At 35.0% G+C, this 20,131-nt stretch overlaps 1 protein-coding gene across 1 annotated transcript in view; it reads left to right on the top strand.

Annotated features, from left to right (window-relative positions):
• Positions 1 to 20,131, top strand: part of LOC136029202 (pinopsin-like) — an 84,425-nt gene that overhangs the window by 14,925 nt on the left and 49,369 nt on the right. Inside the window, exons 2-3 of the mRNA XM_065707350.1 lie at positions 5,646 to 5,805; positions 11,944 to 12,142. Coding sequence (XP_065563422.1) covers positions 5,646 to 5,805; positions 11,944 to 12,142 — 359 coding nt within the window. The remainder of the gene's footprint in view (positions 1 to 5,645; positions 5,806 to 11,943; positions 12,143 to 20,131) is intronic.

The following is a 20,131-nucleotide window of genomic DNA, read 5'->3' as shown; positions in this document are numbered from 1 at the left end:
AAGTAAAATCCCTGGGACTTCGGTAAAACAGAAAAATTAGGAAGACAAGATGATAAAATTGTACCCCTTTCATTTGCTATGTTTGGATCACAGTTAAAATCACCTAAAATATAAGTACGCAAATTTGACTGTAAACTAGAGACAAAACGACTAAGATTAAAACAGCATTTAGTAAACGCATCAAAAGAAATATCATCATGGTAATCAATCGGAAAATAACAATTAATTAAAACTACGTTTGAAAAACTACAAGCTAAAAAATGTGTATCAATTGCTAGAATAGTTGCATTAAGAGACTTGGGTAAAATAGTAGCTAAACCACCGGAGGGACGCCAACCAGTCGGTTGGCTGCATTTGCTGAGTAGACGAACTAGAAAGCAGATACAACGAATGATCAAGGAGGTGGTGTTCCTGAAGACATAATAACGATGATTTTTCATTCAAAAAACTATGAAGTACAGGTAATTTCCCTAACACACCATTTGAATTAAAGGACGTAACACGAAGTAATACATTCATTTACGAAACTTCTCTAAAATCGGACACCTAAAGCTGTAAACTGGATGATGATTTGAGCCACAACTGGCGCATTAAACTGGCGCTTGACATGGAGCGTCTTTAGTCGAAATGTGATTACCGCTACATCGGGCACATTTGAAACATTCAGATTTACATTGATTTTGAACATGGTTAAAACTTTGACATTTAAAACAACACCTAGGCTGAATACGATCACGTTCCACTCGGAAAAGCTCATAACCGAATTTGATGCCATGTGTGATGTAAAAATGCAGGTATTCTTCTGTTTGAAAAATAACTCTTACAGTTTGCGATTTTCCTAGCCGATTAAACTCGATTATACCCGGAAAGTCCCATGCGTAGGCACTAACATCAAAATCGATGTCCACACTCCTGATAATTCCAAAAAATCGCCGAGGCTTGGAAGTTATTATGCTTTCAGGAAAATTAACCTTTAGATCGCAATCTGAGCTTCGATGCATCTTGACATGGTACCGATACCATAACACTATCCTTAGTCGCTTTAACATAACGAATATTTGCACACCCTATCTTATCAAACTCTTTCTTGCGGCAGACTGGATCTTTCAGTAGGAGAGCGGGTGGGTTTTTTTTATCACTATGGTCTCTAATGGGACAGTCTTTAGTGGGAGAGACGGCCATTCATGGTGGGGCACAGTGGGGGGATTGAGATCAAGATCATTGCCAGGCGTTATTTTTTTCTACAAATTAGATTCGATACACTCAATAGAAGACAGTGTTTTTTCAAGCTTTCGGGAATAGTCATAAACAAGTTTATGAAGTCGGACGCTGATGTCAGGCTTTAATACTGAACATTCATTAAAGCTCCGTGGGACGATAACATGCCATATGAACTGTTTCGAATCAAGTTCTATGATAATACGCATTATGTCCGAGGCAGTAGTCTTTTCAGCTGTTTTTCCTCTCCTTTCTTGCAATCTACCAGCTTTACGACACAGACATGCGAGCAGCGTTTTCGCTGCATTCAACTCCTCTAAATGATAGGATCCTGCCATTGCGTTAAATATTTTCCGGCTTTCAAAGAATCAAGAGCGAAGAATAATATCGAATTAACTACGACATGCAAAATTCCTATCTGACACAAAAGTGTTATCAAAATCGCATTCATTGAGTGGCTGGCTTGTGAAGTCAGATATATTGTCACTTCAAATTACTTCAGTGGAATGGTTATTTGGTCTTGAAATAGACTAGACTGACAGGTCCACGCCCACGCCTCGGCTGCATAAATGTTCAGCTACAAAATTGGTATTAGCAGGAATGGATTTTTGACTGCTGATTATCGGGGATATACAGGGATTATTATTAGAGATGCAAGATTCATGAACTTCATCGCTATTTGAACAGATTAAGCAAATCCAATTCGATTTTTCTTTACGCTCAGTTGGGGAAATGCCTGCACACTGTGGGTCAAACATCTCGAGACATTTTTTGCATTGCAGGGTGATACCCTTGCCACAAGATCGACCATAACCAGGACAAATAAATATTGACATTTCTCACTCCTTAGGTCTGGGGTTAAATAAGCAAGGCCCAAAAAAATCGCCTTTAGCGCTCCATTAAGCTTATAATGCAATAAAATCCTTCAGGTTAAACTTGCAACACAATACGTCTATTAGGTACAGACACTCAGATCTTCAAAGCCAAAGGGGTGTGTGACTATCCCCCGTTAACAGAATATAGTCGAGCGAAAAATGAATTTATTCAATTCAAATCAAATCAGATACACTAATTCGCTCATATAGTTATATAAATTTAGTCACACTAAAGTAGACCGGTTTTACAAACAGTTCATAAACATCTAATTCAAACCAAATCCTTTTACTTTGAACTCTGAATCAATATAATCCAGTTATTTGAGATGTTCTCACTTTGAAAGCTTGTTCAGTACTGAACTAGCTTTCATAGCTAGGATGTGTGTTTTTTTTTGTTTTTTTCCCAGGGTGATCGTATCGACCCATTGGTCCTAGAATGTCGTGTGAGTGCTCATTCTAACGGAAATTAAAAGTTCTAGTGCCCTTTTTAAGTGACCAATAAATTAGAGAGCACCTAGGCCCCCTCCCACTCTCATTTTTCCCCAAAGTTATCGAATCGAAATTCTGAGATAGCCATTTTATTCAGCATAGTCAAAAAACCTAATAGCTATGTCTTTGGAGATGACTTACTCCTACACAGTCCCCGTGGGAGGGGCTGCAAGTTACAGACTTTGACCAGTGTTTACACATAGTAATGGTTATTGGGAAGTAGCTAAAGTAACTTTATTAATTTCAACTATTTATTCTACGGCGTTTGTGATTCAGGGGTCATTCTTAAGGAATTGGGACAAAATTTAAGCTTTAGTGTAAAGAGCGAGGTATTGACAAGGGGGCGAACCCGCTCATACATATACTAAAAACATACGAATATAGAAGTTCACTAAGTAAGTCAAATCGTAAGTTACGTATATGTTTACTATTAAAAATGTTGGTAAGAAATTAAAAGTTCTAGTTGCCTTTTTAGATAACCAAAAAATTGGAGGGTAACTAGGCCTACTCCCCCGCTCCTTTTTCAACGCCCTCTCTTCCTTTTCCCCGTCCCCTCTTCAACGGCCCGCTCTTTACGCTAAAGTTTTTGATTGTTTTAAAAAGTAGGATTGAGAGAAAGAGTCAAACTTTAGCGTATTAAGACCGGGGCATTGAGGAGGGAACAGCCCCTTTCAAATACAGAGTAATATCTGTTCGTTTTAAGTTTGAATATCGCTCCTTAATTTCAGTCAAAATAACTTGTTTTTTATTTATTTAATATGAAACCAATATCGCTCTTTACTTTGCAGTGAAATTTCAATGCCTATAATATCATTCTTTTCAAATCAAACAGTTGGTGGTAAAGAACTGTAGTAAGGAGTGACCCGGCTCAATAGTAATCAAAACTCTAAAAAAAAGAAATTTTGATGCTAGTAGATACATCAAAAGAATAAATTTTTTTTGCTGATTATAAATATATTATTTTCATCAAGTTTTTTCTTGCCTATCAAAAGTTACAAGCCTGAGAAAATTTGCCTTATTTTGGAAAAAAGGGAGAAACACCCCCTAAATGTCATAGTATCTGAACGAAAATCACACCATCACATTGAGCGTATCCGATAACCGTACTGTAGAAGTTTCAAGCTCCTATCTACAAAAATGTGGAATTTTGTGTTCTTTGCCAGAAGACCGATCGCGGGTGCGCGCTTTTTTTTTCTTTTCCCCAGGGGTGATCGTATCGACCCAGTGGTCCTAGAATGTCGCAAAAGAGCTCATTCTGTCAGAAATTAAAAGCTCTACTGTTCTTTTTAAGTGACCAAAAACTGGAGGGCACCTATGCTCCCTCCCACGCTCATTGTTTTCCTTAAGTCAACGGATCAAAATTTTGAGATTTTCATTTTGTTCAGCACAGTCGAAAATCCTAATAACTATATCTTTGGGGGCAACTTACTCTACCACAGTCCCCGGGGGAGGGGCTGCAAGTTACAAACTTTGAACATGTTTACATACAGTAATTGTTATTAGGAAGATCATGTTTACATATAGTAATTGTTTTTAGGAAGTATACAGACGTTTTTAGAGGGATTTTTTATGGTGGGGAGGGGAGGGTGGTCGAAAGGATGGGGTTACGTGGGATGATATTTCCATGGAAAATTTATCATGGGAGAAGAGAATTTCTATGAAGGGGTAAGAGATTTTGTAGCATTCTTGAAAAAAAAAACAATGAAAAAATAAATATGAAAAAGTTTTGTCAGCCGGATGTAAGTAGCAGCATTAAAGCTTAAAATGAACAGAAACTATTACGCATACGAGGAGGTTCATTTTCTCTTAAATACCTTGCTCTTTACACAAACAACTTTTTTGTAATTTCAACTATTTATTCTACGACCTTTGTGACTCAGGGGTCATTCTTAAGGAATTGGGGTAAAATTTAAGCTTTAGTGTAAAAAGTAAGATATTGACGAGTGGTCGAATGCTCTCATATACGTAATGAAAATATACGAGTATAGAAGTTCGTTACGTGAATTAATTCGCAAGTTACGTATATTTATTACTAACAAAAACGTTCGTAAAATAATAAACAGTTATAGTTACCTTTTTAAGTAAGCAAAAAATTGGAAAGCAACTAGGCCTCCTCCCCCACCCCCTTTTTCTCAAAATCGTCCTATCGAAAATATGAGAAAGCCATTTAGCCAAAATTAATATGCAAATTTTGTTTTAATTGTTCATGTACGGAGAGCAAAAATCAAAATATGCATCACTTCAAAAACGTCCAGAAATTAAATAGAAAAACAAGTTTTAAAACTTAAAACGAATATAAATTACCCCGTATATGAAAGGGGCTGTTACTTCCACAGCGCCCCGCTCTTTACGCTAAAGTTTTTTTTTATTGTTTTAAAAAGTAGGGTCATGAGAAAGGGTCAAACGTTAGCATAAAGAGCGGGGTGTTGAGGAGGTAACAGCCCCTTTCATATATAGAGTAATTACTGTTTGTTTTAAGTTTTAATGTCGCTGCTTACATTCAGTTGAAAAAAATTGTTTTTTTTAATTTAATTTATTAAAAAGATGGGCTAAATAAAGTTTTAATTTAGAAAACACTTTTAGTTTCCTCCAAACATAAGTAACACGTTAGATTTTTTTTTGGGGGGGGGGGGGGTTGAGGTTTTCGAATACCTCCTTTATCTGCGGCACTTTATATTTGTTTTTGTTTTTCATTATTAGTCGTTCTACCTTATTTTCGTTGTGGGTTTCGTTATTTCATTTTAGTAACTTCTACTCGTTCTAATCTTTTAATTTGTCCCTTATATTTTGTGGAGCAAATCCGTTTTGTTTTTAGTTTAATCAAAGACAAGATAGTCTTTAGTTCATTCAAATCGAATGATCAAGAGAAATCTCAGAATATATATACTTCTGATCTCCAATTTGTGTTTTGTCTTTTTACTCTGGTTATTTGTCTTGTTCTTTTCTTCTATTCACTTGTTTCTATCCTTTCGTCTTATTTTATTTTATCATTTTGTCTTTTTTTTGGCTAGAAAAGAGTTCAAAAACATGTATTGGCTCTAAGCTTACCACTGCTTTTTTCAGCTTCGGACGCCCATTAATATGGTATTGATTAATTTGTCCTTTTCTGATTTGGGTATTGCGACAGTTGGGACAACCATTTCTTTTGTTAATTCCATAGAGAGAAAATGGGCCTTTAGTCAAGAGGTTTGCCACTTCTATGCCTTAGTATCGGCTCTGTGTGGTAAGTTTTTATCGTTTCTTAGCTAACCTTTAGTGTTTCTTCTCTTTAATTTCATCTATATCCTCTCTTAAGTCTAAAAGTAGCATCACATTAGGTAATTGGCCTCTTACAGAAACCATGATAACGCCTCTGTATTTAACAAACTCACTCTTATCACCTTATTTATAGAGGGGCTTGATTAAAGTCTCCCTAAAGTCACTAGGTACTTCCCCTGTAAAAAAACTATATTCACATTTTTCAGTAGCATGTGTCTAACTTTACAGTCACCATATTTAAAAAATAACTCACTTATCACACTATCAGCACCTAAGGTCTCATTATTTTTTAATCTTTTTAGTACTGTCGCTAATTCTTCCTCAAAAAATAAAATTTCCTTCACTTACGAAGTGTCACACAGGGTTACGTTCTTTTATTTTTAGTACTTTCAAAACTGCAGCAGAATCTAAGAGTTAGATTCTTTACATATATATAACCTATACCAGATAGTGACAGCGTAATGATTTTTGTAAGGCCTAAAGGCACTACTCTTTTCTTCCTTTAACGATTTTAGATGAAGAAGATGTTTACCGGTGATTCTCTCAAGGCAAGACGTAAGTGCATGTCACGCAATAGGGAATGTGGTTTAAAAGATGCAAATGTATGTTATGCCATAGGGAATGTTTTCTAAGCGAAGCATGTGTTGATTCTTAAAATAAAATTCAGGAGTTAGCCAAATCAGGATTTCTTTGTTTGTTATGTAATAGGGTTTGGGATGTTGCATAATAGAGAGTGTTTGAGAAACCCTCGAGGGCCAGGAAAAAACCTTCAGGGCCCACTAGTGGGGAACACCTTCAGAAAGCCCGACCCTATTCCCATGGGTGTCCCTAGCAAGGAATTCTACTAGGGCCATAGCAACCAGCCCCACTAGTGCTCTAGCATTCAATTTGGGGAATCCCTGGCTGTAACTAGGGGTAGCACATATATGGAGTGTTGCGTAGTTATGATAGAAAAGTGGGTTGTTGCATAATACTTTAAGAGACTTCATTTTCTTTCACGATATTTTTCTGAGGGAGCCCTTATAATCTAAACATGTTTGTCCACGTTGGGATTTGAAAGAGATTTCTCTCAACGGAATGGAGCGCTAGACAGGTGGACATTGAAAGCCTCCATAATATTACTGTTAGAGCAATACTTTCTACGTGATAACCTAGTCCACGCATGGGGGAATTTTCTGCCCGCTTTCTAGAACGATTGAATTGATCGCAAGCTTCCAACTTTCCACATGAGAGCGCACAAGCATCTAAATGCTAGAGCGCACAAGCATCCAAATGCTAATGATGTTTAATTTATTAGATGGACCTGTCTTTACAGCGCTATTGATTTTTTAGCATGGCCTAGACAAGTTTAGTTAGCTTTTGAATCAGGGAGATGTTACATAGCAGTGGTCTTAGATATTTCGTAATTGAATATTTCAATGTTTTCGAAATATTCAAAATATTTCGAAAATATCGAATATTTCGAAAATATATTTAGAATATTTCGATATTGCGTAAATGATTACGTATTGAAAATTTCTCTTGGGAAAAGAAATCTAAAGGACAGAGACTATTGTACACACAACTTTTATTAATAAAAATAAATTTACAAGTATTATTAAGACAGAGAAAAAAGCAATTAAAACACAACAAATGGAAAAAACAAAACATGAAAAAAGCTTATAAGGGATAAAATATAGCGACGAAGACCCCATTGCCTTTCCATATCGAACAAACACAGCTTTAGTCTCAAAGATCTTTTGTAACTGGTTCAATACTATTATGAGTTGGTTTAGTAAAATATTTTGTTATATCTGTTTTAGTAAACCAATATATAATAGTAGTGAGTCAGTTACAAAAAGACCTTTGAGACTAGATTCCCAAATGCACAATTAGCTTTGAAAACTTTTATTTAATTATTTTGTTCTATTTCGTTTGAATGAATTTGTCATCTCAAGTTACTTTATTTATCAGTCTTAGTTGAACTTCGTTGAAGTAAGGCTGCTTTAAAAAGTTTTTTTTAACTTTTTCAACCATGACATAGGACAAACATAAGGTACATAGTCATAGAACTATGATAGTCATAGAGCTTATAGTTTTCAAAGTGATAAAATGACATAGTAAACGGCGGGAGTAAGTATGACTCTCTTATTGGACAATTACTTGTTTGTTAGCTTTCAGAAACAGACACTCACCTAGAGTCTCGGGCAGGTTGACCAAGAATTTATAATGAACATATTACCGTTTGACATGTTTTTTAATTTAATTTTCGTTCGTTTTGGTTTCATTTATTTATTGATGGTGATTTGTAGTAGTTTTGCGCTTGGATGGTTGTTGGACTCTATTTCTGCCCATTTTTCGTTTAATGGAGCTCTTTGGTTTTCTTTGAAAAATTTAATATGTGGAAAAATTTTTAAAAATTAATTTTAGTAAAATAATAGCATCAGTACTAATTTTTTTTTTGCTTGATGTATGTCTATTTTTTATTTCTGTAACTCTTTCTCACTACCACTTGAAGAAAGATGCGCTATTGAATACTTAGGGCTGGCTCATACCACATTTGTCTTGTTCCATTGGGTTTTCAGCGTCAATTATAGAAAATTTCCCAAAATAAGTTTTCAAGCATCTTAGTCTAAGCACATTTATGCTTGTATATTTTTTTTTTTTTCCAAATAAACCTCTCCCCTGAAGTGTATCCTCTGCCCCTTGACTCCTCAGTTGTTGACTCCTTCTTGCCTCAACTTCCCTCCAATATGAATGCTGGGGCTATGTCCACGTTTGTTTACGTCACGGCCAGCATCTGGGACAATATTATTTTTAAATCTTCGTAGTGCTGTAATTAAATCTTCCTCCCATAATAAATTATGCTCCACATATGAAAGAAGTCTCACAAGCTTTTTCACTTCTTTCTACATCTTTTCTTGCAAGTTTTCCACGGTTTGGCAGATTCTCAAAAAGTTGTGCCCATCTTTTCACTCTTTCATTAACATTAATTGTGGTCCCGTTCCTATTTTTAATTGGCACTAGTCCAGATTGACTATTCCCTTTCAATTATTAACATGTCAGTACGATATTTTACTATTATGCCGTCTGGTTGCATGTTCCAGATCTTACAGGAATTTTATCCGTGGCCTCCACCTCATGCGTCCTCAATCATATTTTTATTCTCTCTCCATTTTCTTTACATTCCTTTTATTTTCCATGATCTTTCACTCAAATAATTCCTGTACAAACTCTCCTCCTCTGTATTTAATATAAAATACTTCCACTAATATCCCTAGCCGTGTTTCTAATATTATTCCTTAGGACACCATCACTGGCCTCACAAACTGCTTTCTTAAAATTATTTCCATCACCCTTATATATTGGCAAATTTTAGAATTTTTGGTTTAGTATTCAACTATTCCGGGAAATTTTTGGTAAAATTCTCATCCTGTAGCCTACCTACGTTAAAGCTTCCCGGAAGGTAGTTACTCTTCTTAAATTTGAGCTTTATATTGTTCCTGAACGCTGCAAAATTTTACTCTATACTTTTAAAGTCAATAACAGCCTTCCTATCCAATCAAACATCTTGTATTAATATTACCAGTCTTCAGTTTACTATTATATAATCAATAAGGTCAGCTGTCTTATCATCATGTGAATACCACCATGTTAACACATGGGCTGTTTTATGACCAAATGCAATACTGGTAATGACTAAATTGTTATAGCTAAATTGAACCAGGTTATATCTAAATTGAAGCAGTTTCTAACCATTACCATTTTCATCTCCTACATCAAATCTACCTACGATAGGATATCATATATCGCTATTTCTGTCCATCTGGGCGTTAGATTCTCCTTACAAAAATAGAATATTTATGCATGAGAACCTGTCTTAGTTCTTTTAGCTGTTATTTTAATTCATCTGTGTGACGTCTATCTTCATCAGTCAATTCTGCAGGGCATATACTGCTATGACTGATACTTTACATTTTTATTTATAAAATGAGCAACTAGCATTCTATTATTTGTCAAATAGGAATATATTTCAAAAGCCTCCTCCCCCATAGGACAATGAGACAAGTAAATTAGGAAGACAACAATCAATATTTTTTTCCAAATACTCATACACATGAAAATATGGAACTCTTAAACAAGTTATATCTTGAGCGCAGAGCATGATTACAACTGGTGATCAAGTGCTGTGGCAACCACTGCTGTGGTTTGATGATACATGTAATGTGTGATTATCGGCCATTGATAAGTGATCATTCTTTAACCTGTAAGTCAAAGACCCATTTCCTAGCGTGATCACGAATCACGTGAATTAGAAATGGAACTGTCAAATCGCTTTTGTAAAATAACAATAAACATGTCAACACAGAATTTTTAGAGAAATATCTGGCCTACGTCTAGAACCTATCTGAGGACCTACCAGACCCTCAAATCCTGTTTTGGACCATAATTATGATTCTGTCACAGTTAAAATAAAGCAGAAAAATTCTGGGGGAAAACTAGTCGTTAATTTTATCCTCTTTTGTGTTAAATTAAAGCTGATTGGCGAAGGCACTCTATTGCGATTAATACGATTTTCTGGTCTACTACACGAGTATTCAGACTTCTTGAAGCAACTCATTTGCTGGCAAAAGCTCTGTTCCAGATAGTGACCTACAAACCTCATATCTCTGTTTTAAATTATGGGATCAGCAATGAGAAGCAGTCGCAATTGGAACCTGTAAGAACTAAACGAAACCGCAAAACATCTGCGACATGTTAGTAAAAATTTTATACGAAAGCAATTTGAGGAGGAGAAAATAACTCTCTAATATGCAAAATCCCTGAGGAGACCATGTTGAACGTAATTCAAGTCAAGCAGGCGAAAAATCCTATTAAGGACACTTTTTTTCTTACTGGAATAGGAGTTTCTGGGTATTCAAATTCCACCATCGCTGCCAAAAGAATTTTCGTTGAATTTTAATAGTATGTTTGTTGATCTGCTCCTCGAAAATCACTCCTAAATTTCAGCTTTCTACAGTCCCAGCTTCCATACTTTTCATTTTTCCAAAGAAGCCATTTCTTTCTTTACTAAGAGCAGATTACAGAAAAATATGTATTGACCCTCGAAAGTGATAATTGATGTCATCGATTTTTTGTTTCTTTTAGTGGTTAGAGAAGTAAGTGGACACTCTAATGTAATAGAACAAGAGAAATCTTTAAGAGTCCATGTTGACATGGAGATAGGAAAGAGAATGTTTCAGATACAAAGAAACAAGGGACCTAATTAGATGGTAATGATTGCATAGTCCATGCGATCTTGGAACTAGATAACAAACAACCCGAAACATTAATTTTGTTGAGCAAAACTATAAAGTTTTATTCATTAAAATTAAGATGATACTGAGCAAAGAGATACATAGTTCACAATTGGACTTTTAACCATACTTGTCTTTCCCTTCTCATCAAGGAAAATACTCCAAATAAAAAAAAAAATATACAAGTTGATCAAAGCCATTGATGTCAACACCGGAAAAATTAACACAAAATTATGGAGGAGAATGCAATTTTTTTAAACTTGCGAAAATAAAGACACGTATACGAATTTCGGACACATTATATAAATTTTTCTGCCATATCCACCGAGATCAGTTTTTAAACTGTAATTTTCTATCGTTCTGTAGTTTCAAATATGACGAATAATTGATAGACTAGACTAGACCCTGTAAAAGCGGAATCTGTTGGTACCTTAAAACTGCAGTTCAAAAAGTGATATAAAGACATTTTAGTGATTCATACAATTTTCTTTTGATTAGAGAAGAAGAGGAAATCACATACTAAAAGCATGTCTTACACAAAAGAAATTGGTCAAATTAATTCCCAAAACTATTTCGTAGTTCAATTGTTAAAGTATTTTTTTTTTCTCAACTTAATATGTTAATCTGTAATTTAAGGATATTTTCTTGTGAGTATAAAAATATACTCATTGATTGGTTGTGTTCATATTGCAATATAAATGAACGAATGAATTAAGAGCTTTGATTTTGCATTTATTCTCTGAAATGTAGAGCGAATTTTTAAGTTGATCCCTGATTCAAAACCACAAACGTTATTATTGTAAACAGCGCTATCATGTGTTTTTCAGGTATTTCTTCGATAACAACTTTAGCTGTCTTAGCTTTTTGGAGGTCTATGATGATTACGTCACCTATGTGTCGAAAATGGAGTCTTTCAAGGAGGAGATCGAACACCCTGATTCTTTTTATTTGGTGCTATTCAACCTGTGTAACAATGCCGCCTCTTCTAGGATGGGGTAAATTCGGGGAAGAATTTGGAGGAATAAGGTACGTTAATCTTTGTCATTTCTTCTATCTTTATTGTTATTTCGACTACAAAGTTAAATATGAGAGGTAGACATTTAAGGAAGGAATTTCTCACGATAAATCACTTCAATAATAATTTCTGAACGACAAAACCATCCAAAACAGTCAGGAGCTCAAATAAATGAAACCAAGGATAATATAACCCATGATTTGGACTTCCCCGTCAGCTTAGAAAATTCCAAAGGTCGTTCTCTTTGCAAAAGGTATCCCAGATTTTGCCGAAGTCGTCTAAGGGCCGAAACTTTGTCTATAGTCCTTGTCAAAATTACATCTATGTAACCGGGCCATGGGACCTCAAGAATTCGCCTCTGGGGTTGACATAACCAACGCAGCCCTTGAAAAGGTGCTTAAATTACACAAGTTAAAAGTACTGGTAGATAGGCTTAAGAAAAAAAAGAAGGGCTGGTATGTATGGTCCTAACCTTCAGACGGGCATGGAAAACGTTGTGCCTAGGGAAATCTTCCTTGGCCCAACATTACATACTTTAGAGAGGGGGAGGATGGAGAATGTTCTAGGCAACAATAAAAATCAACAGCTTTTTCCTTGATTGGTTTGAAACTTACAACTTTTAGTCCCAAACAGCCACAGTGCACAAGAAAAAAAAATATTAGCACTCCTGGAAATGGGTCAAAAGCGACCTAAAGGTACCAAGGTATCTTCACATTCTCCCAAGAAAAGGAGCGAAGACATTATGGGAAGCCAAAAATTACGCATGTGTTTTTTTTTCTTTTCGTCTAATCTGATTGGAACCTACGTTCAAAAGCATCAGGGCCAAGATACAACAGCATGAGATAAATTTTTCGCTTCAAAAAGAATTTCACAAACAACAAATAACGAATTTATCAGTCTTAATGAAAACAATTTTCCTTAATAAAATATATCTATTATGAAAATGAGAAGCAAGCAAATCAAATTACGTATTTCATCACTAAAAAGAAAATTCACTCCTTATTAAACATTTCACTTTATAGCTTGTCACTCGCATTAAAGTTCGGAGGTTAAGGACTAAAAATGTTATTAAAAAAAAGAAAAAAGAAGTGCATATACTCATACACAACGTAGTCAAAACCAAGCTAAGCAGTCATTTGAAAAACCAAAAAGGGAGCTAACAAAAGAAAAGTCAAATAAGAGAAAACGTCAAGGTGAAAAGGGGAAACATAAAGAGAAGAAAAATCGCCGAAAGTAAGAAATAAGTAAAAAACATGAAAAGTCACCAAATACTTTAATTAATGCGTACAAAACTAATAAAAAGTTAAAACGAAATTATAAATGAGATAAATATTCTAAGGCAGAAAAAGGTGGCTTATACTTGAAAAAAAGAATGGGGCAAGATCAGTTAGTGAGATTATCAAACAATTTATGTATTTCTGTAGAGACATGGGGAGGGCTAAAGCCTGGCAATAAGTAAATACTTTGGGAGAAACTAGCCAAGGAGCTCTTAGTTTAACAGGGTTATGAAAAGAAAAAGGGAAATTAATTTGATATCTGGAATTAGTCAACACATTCCTTGCGAATCCCAAATAAAGATTTACCAATCCTTCTGACTAAATGAGTCCAAATAAATAGATCTTGAATAAACGGGATCCTTCATGAATAAATGAGACCAAAACAAACAGAAATTACAACATATAATCAAGTCTAACTTAAAGCGAGTCGAAACTAGCCCAAACGGGAGTAGGGTTAACACCCCCAAACTATTACATAACTAAGGGTTGTCGAGATGTGCACCCCCTCTACTGGCATATTCTGAGAGGAGGCATAGAGAGAAGAGAAGAGGAAAACAGAAGAGGACCTCTTCTAAAGTATATTACGAGCACGAACAATCGAGCTCAGACTTGTGAAGGCACCAAAACAACCATTAGAAACATTAAGGTAGAGTTTGTTCTGAATTAAGAAGTAGTAAGTGTAGCTATCAAAGCTAAAATAGCAGCTGTGGAATCATCATACTCTCCTGACCAAGCTTTGTTGCAAAGTTATCTTCACTAACAAATTTAAACCATTTGCTAGTCTCAATACAACTCCAGATTTTGGAAGAGACCTTCGAAAGACCTTCGAATCATGAGGACCTGGAGGATGCTGGAGAATAGCTACAACCTAGTAAAGAGTAAATCACGACCCAGAGTAACTGGAATTTAAAAAGGAATTTAAAAAAAAAAAACTGTCTAGTGAAAAAGAGTTAAGGATCGTTGATTTTTATTTCAGTTGACCCTCCATCTATACCTCATGTTTTATGCTCTGGTTTCAACAATAATTCACACCATTTTACGCGCCCACAGCCAAAGTACAACTAAAAGTACCCACCTTCCAATGTGTTAAGACTTTGCCCAGTTATCGATCCCTCCTACTTTATACAATATCAGCCCCTCCAATCCTAATTGTCACTAGAGAAAAATATGCTAATGGCAGCCAAGGCTGACGATGGAGAATACGACTTCTAAACCGTGGTTCCTCAGGAAGCGAGTTGCTAAGCTAGAGTTCACATTATTAATTTATTTTCAGCAGTTTGGAATTTATTAACTCTATAATAGAAAAAAGGTCATACTAGATATGTTCCGCTTTCAGTAAGGTACAAAGGACGATCTAGCCTTTAGAAAGCTAAGGCGGTGAAGTCTCTACTCCTGTTTGTGTTAATTTCTAATTGCTTTAAGTTTAATTTGATTATTCATTTACAATTTCTCCTTATTTTGGGTCCCATTTATTCACTGAATGTGACTTCTGTTTGTTTCAAGTTTCAATTGCTATTTTACTTTATTTATGCTCATCTTTAGTTTAAAGCGGATCTTAACTTTTCTTTGAAGAACTTCGTTTTTGGAAATAGCTTTTTAAAATTAGATTCCGTTTGTTTTTAATTGTTATTTTTCTATTGGCGTTTAAAATGAATATTTACAAAGTTCTTTTTCGGTTTTTCTTCACAAGAATTAAGATTTTGACTTACTTTTTACATTTTGGGCAGAATTTTGTCGAGATCTTAATAGAATTTCTATTATAGAACTTTAAATAAATGGCTAGGGCACATATTATCTAAGCAAATAAATTGAAAACCTGCATAATTCGTTGCTTTCTGTAAGTCCAAAGACTACTTATTCCATTCGTGTCATATTTTTTTTTCCGAGAGAGTTCAATGACAAATTTCATTCGAAGTCTTGATGTAAATTTCCTTTTTTAATCTTGCCTATCTATGAAAAAACGTAGTGAATAACCCGAAAGTTCATTATTTTGTGAATGACCCGAAAGTTAATTATTTTGTTTTGTATAAATATGTTGGTTTCAATTCTAATGCTTCAGTATCTCTACTGATGACAATCGCTGTATGTGTGATGGAAGTATTCAGACTTTTGTGCCTGTTTTTGCTGTCTAAACTAATGCATTTATTCGCATTGAATATTTGTTTGTTTGAATTTTTTTCTATTTTAACTTGGCAGTCTCATTGGCTAGGGGTTATATTTGCAGCTATAATGGTCTAAATGGTCCCAAAAATAACATTTAAAAAAATACTATACCGCCAAGAAGTAGATATGTAAGATTTCAAGTTGATAGAATCCAACAGGTTTTAGTCAAGCGAAAAAGAACCAAAAACAAAACTATGCTGTATAAAACGGGGAGCAAAGGCCTCTCCCAGACCCCAGTTGGCCTCCCCAGCGGAAATTTAGTTTCTTCAGAGATCTTATCAAAAGTAACATAAGTCTGCATAATTCAAGCCTTTATAGTTACCTTTAGAGTACTATAAAGTACTTTATGGTACTTTTATAATAGTATATAGTAGTAATATGCCCATAGGCACTTCCGTGACATCCATATTCCTTTAAACCTCATTCCCAACATTTCTTTTTCAATTTTTTTCGAGACAAATGACATGCATGGTACGTAATTGCAATTGAGGGTGACGCAATCTCGCGTGACTTAACCACAGAGTTTCTTGAGTGTTATGTAATAGGGTTTTGGTGTTACATAATAGGGTTTGTTAGAGTCTATAGCCAAGTGGGGGAGTTTTATTAAGACATTTTTCTTCAAAACGTTTTTTAAGACATTTTTCTTCAAGACATTTTTTCAAGACGTTTCAAGAAATTTCAATACGTTTTTTAAAGACATTTTTTCAAGAGGTTTTTCAAGAAGTTCCATTCATTTCAAGAATTAATAAAGAAATTTTTATTCTTGAAGCTTTTTTCAAGACGTTTCAAGACATTTTGCTTCAAGACGTTTCAAGACGGTTTTTTCAAGACTTTGTTAGATTCCGCTAGTCAGGCGTGGAAGTTTGATTAAGACATTTTTGTTCAAGTCATTTTTAAGACATTTTTTTCAAGATGTTTTTTTTAATGACATTCCAAGACATTTTCTTCGCGAGGTTTTTTCAAGAGGTTTTTGTGATATTTTTCTCTAAGACGTTTCAAGACACTTCAAGGCATTTTTCTTCAAGATATTTTTTCAAGGCGTTTCAAGACGTTTTAGTTCTTACATAATAGGGGAATGTTTAATTATATTAAGGACAACGCTATCTTGCGTGACAATGCTTGCTTGGGGGCCTATGGGGAAATCCCCACTTGTAACTGAGGAGGGTGAACACGTATATGTTACGTAATGAATGCACACAGATGTCAATGTTACATAATACTTAAGAATTTTTTTCTTCGGGATTTCATTTTCTTTTAAGGTGTTTTCTCGGGGGGTCTTTATATTCTAATGAAATTTGTCACCATTTGGATTCAAAGGGGCCATTTCCATCCAAAGGAAGGGTGCCCTGGAGAGCTGGACCATCAGTCTATTTCTAATATGATGTTTCAGGAGATAGATTCTACAGAATAACCAATTCCACACGCAATAATAATCCCTGGTCCGTTTACCGGCTCGATTAAGTGATTTCCAACTCTTTCCGCATGAGAGCACGTAAGCATTCCAATGCAAGTGATTTTTGGTACATTAAATACACCTGCCTATTACAGGGTCATTAGTGTTCTAACGGGACCTAGACAGGCTAAAATAGCTATTGAATCAATCAGATGTCACACACCTTAGGCGTTAGATACTTCATTATGTAAATGATTACTTATCAAAGTTTTATCCTAAAATAAGTAATCTAAAAGATACAAGCTTTTATCGTACATAAAACTTCATTAATAAAAAAAGCTTACAAAGCATTATTAAAACACAGAAAAAAGTAGTTAAAACTCAACAACAGAAAAAAACAAAGCGTAAAAAAAGAACAATGAAATTAATGAACAGTGGGGGTATCATCGAGCAATCCATAGGGGGAGGGGTTATATAAGAAGTAAATGAAAGTCATATTAAGAGCTATTTCTGAGAGCTTTTAATGAAAACCCCACGTTTGTTCAAGACTATATATATTCACGCCACCGTGACAGTATGTGGCTAGCCCATACTAGCAACCAACTCCAGAGGAAGGATGGGTTATTATAAGAGTTAAAGTTTTATTTACAATTTAGTTCACGTTTTACAAAGCTCCTATAAGCAAAAGTGAAAAATTTTGGATTGCTTTTGATAGAATTGTGGTTTTGCACCACAAAATGGTGGAAAATGCTGCTTTGCTCTGATACAATCTTTTTGACTAAAATAAATGTCTATGTTAATCCCTTTGTTTTTTTAGGATTACATGCACCTTTTAGAAGCGAACGCGCTACCGTACGGCACTACTACCTTTGAAACACGAGGCTCAACCTGTGTATTGTTTGTTGACAATTCTAAATCACTTGACTACCTCAGAATTTCTACTCAATAGCTTTTTCGCCTTCTTTTGGCTAAAATTATTGTTTTGCACCACAAATCGCCCGAAAATGCTGATTACAGTGGGACAGTCGCTTATGGGTAAAGTAAGTGTCTATGTAAACGCTTATTTTGTAGGAAAACCTGTACCTTTAAGAAACAAATGTAGTACCGTACGGTAATACTGCCTCTGAAACTCGAGGCTTAATATGCGCATAGTTTTTTGATAATCCTAAATCAATTGACTATCTCAGAATTCCCAAGCAATAGCTTTTTGGACCATCTTTTGGCTAAAATTGCTGTTTTACACCACAAATCAGCTGAAAAAGTGATTTGCTTGGGGACAGACGTTTTGGCTAAAATAAATGTCAATATTAGCCGTTTATTTTGAAGGACTACCTGCACCTTTAGAAACTAATGCGTCGCTGTACAGCATTACTTCCTCTGAAACTCTTGGCTCAATACGCGTATAGTTCTTCGGTAATTGTAAATCAACTATCTCAGAATTTTCACAAAATGGCTTTTTGGCATTCTTTTGGTTAAAATCTTTGTTTTCCAATCTTCGGTTGTGTCAGTTCTGGATTACCACTTCTGTCCCTGATTACACAATTCCGATTCCACCAATTCCGCTCTATGTTCCGTCAATTCAAAAATTTTGTTTTCGGCTACCTCCGTGGTAATCCATTGCTGGCAAATGTTTTCGGCCGATTTGTGTTACAAAACAATAATTCTAGCTAACTAAGTCCAAAAAGCTCTTCCGTGAATTGATTTAAAATTAACAAGAAAATATATGCATATTGACCCTCGAGTTTCAGAGGCTGGAATATTGTAAGGTAGCGCACTCATTTTTAAAAGGTACAGGTAATCCTACAAAATAAGGGTTAACATAGACATTTATTTTAGTCAAAAAAGACTGACCCAAAGCAAAGAGGTGTTTTTTTGCCAATTTATGGTGCAAAACAACAATTCTAGCCATACTAAGGCCACCAAAGCTATGTATAAAAATTCTAAGATAGTCAATTGAGTTAGAATTATGAAAAAACTAAACACTTATTGAGCCTCAAGTTTCAGAGGCAGTAATGCCGTACATTAGCACATTTATTTCTAGAAGGGGCAGATAATCCCACAAAATAAGGATTAAGATAGACATTTATTCTAGCTAAAAAAAAACTACCCCACAAAAAGGTAGCCTTTTTGAACCGATTTGTGGTGCAAAACAACAATTCTAGCCAATAGAAGACCAAAATACTATTTTGGGAAAACTCTGAAATAGTCAATTTATTTAGAATTAGGAAAAACCTATACGCATTTAAGCCTCTAGTTTCAGAGGCAGTAACGCCTTATGATAGAGCATTCGAATCTAAAAGATGCAGGTAATCCAAATAAAGGGTTAACATAGACATTTATTTTAGCCAAAAAAAGATTGTTCCACTACAAAGAAACGTTTTGAACCAATTTGTGGTGCAAAAATACAAGCCTAGCCAAAAGAAGGCCAAAAAATCTATTGCGTGAATGTTTTGAGATTGTCAATTGATTTAGAAAGATCAAAAACTATGCGCATATTGAGCCTCGAGTTTCAGAAGCAGTATTGCTGTATGGTAGGGCATTCGTTTCTAAAAGGTCCACAGAATCCTAAAAAATGAGGGTGGAGACATTTACCCTTATTAGGGTAATAAACATACCCATAGTAAGGGTAATAGACATTTGCTTTTGCCAAAAAAGACTGTCCCACAGCATAGCGGCGTTTTCAGCTGAACTGTGGTACGAAACAACTATTCTAGCCCAAACAAGACCTATTGCGTGAAAATTCTGAGATAGCAAATTGATTTAGAATTATCAAACAACTATACGCATATTGAGCCTTGATTTTCAGAGGCGGTAATGCCGTACGGTAGCACATTCGTTTCTAGAAGATGCAGGTAATCCTACAAAATAAGGTTTAACGTATAATTTATTTTAGCCATTTAGACATGTTTATTTAGACATTTTAGACATGTGGGACAAAGTTCGTCCAACAGCAATGCTGCTTTTTCAGCCATCTCGTTGTATAGAAAAAGAATTCTAGCCAAAGAATTCCAAAAAGGCTATTTCGTGAAAATTCTGAGATAGTAAATTGATTTAGAATTATTAAAAAAATTATACGTAAATTGAGCCTAAAGTTTGAGAGGTAGTAATGCCGTGTGGTAGCGCATTCATTTTTAAAAGGTGAGATAATGATAAGAAAACGAATTAAA

The sequence above is a fragment of the Artemia franciscana genome, chromosome 7, assembly GCF_032884065.1.
Source record: "Artemia franciscana chromosome 7, ASM3288406v1, whole genome shotgun sequence".
Taxonomy (NCBI): domain Eukaryota; kingdom Metazoa; phylum Arthropoda; class Branchiopoda; order Anostraca; family Artemiidae; genus Artemia; species Artemia franciscana.
Note: the sequence above shows the minus strand (reverse complement) of the source record. Positions and strands in the feature narration are given on the sequence as shown.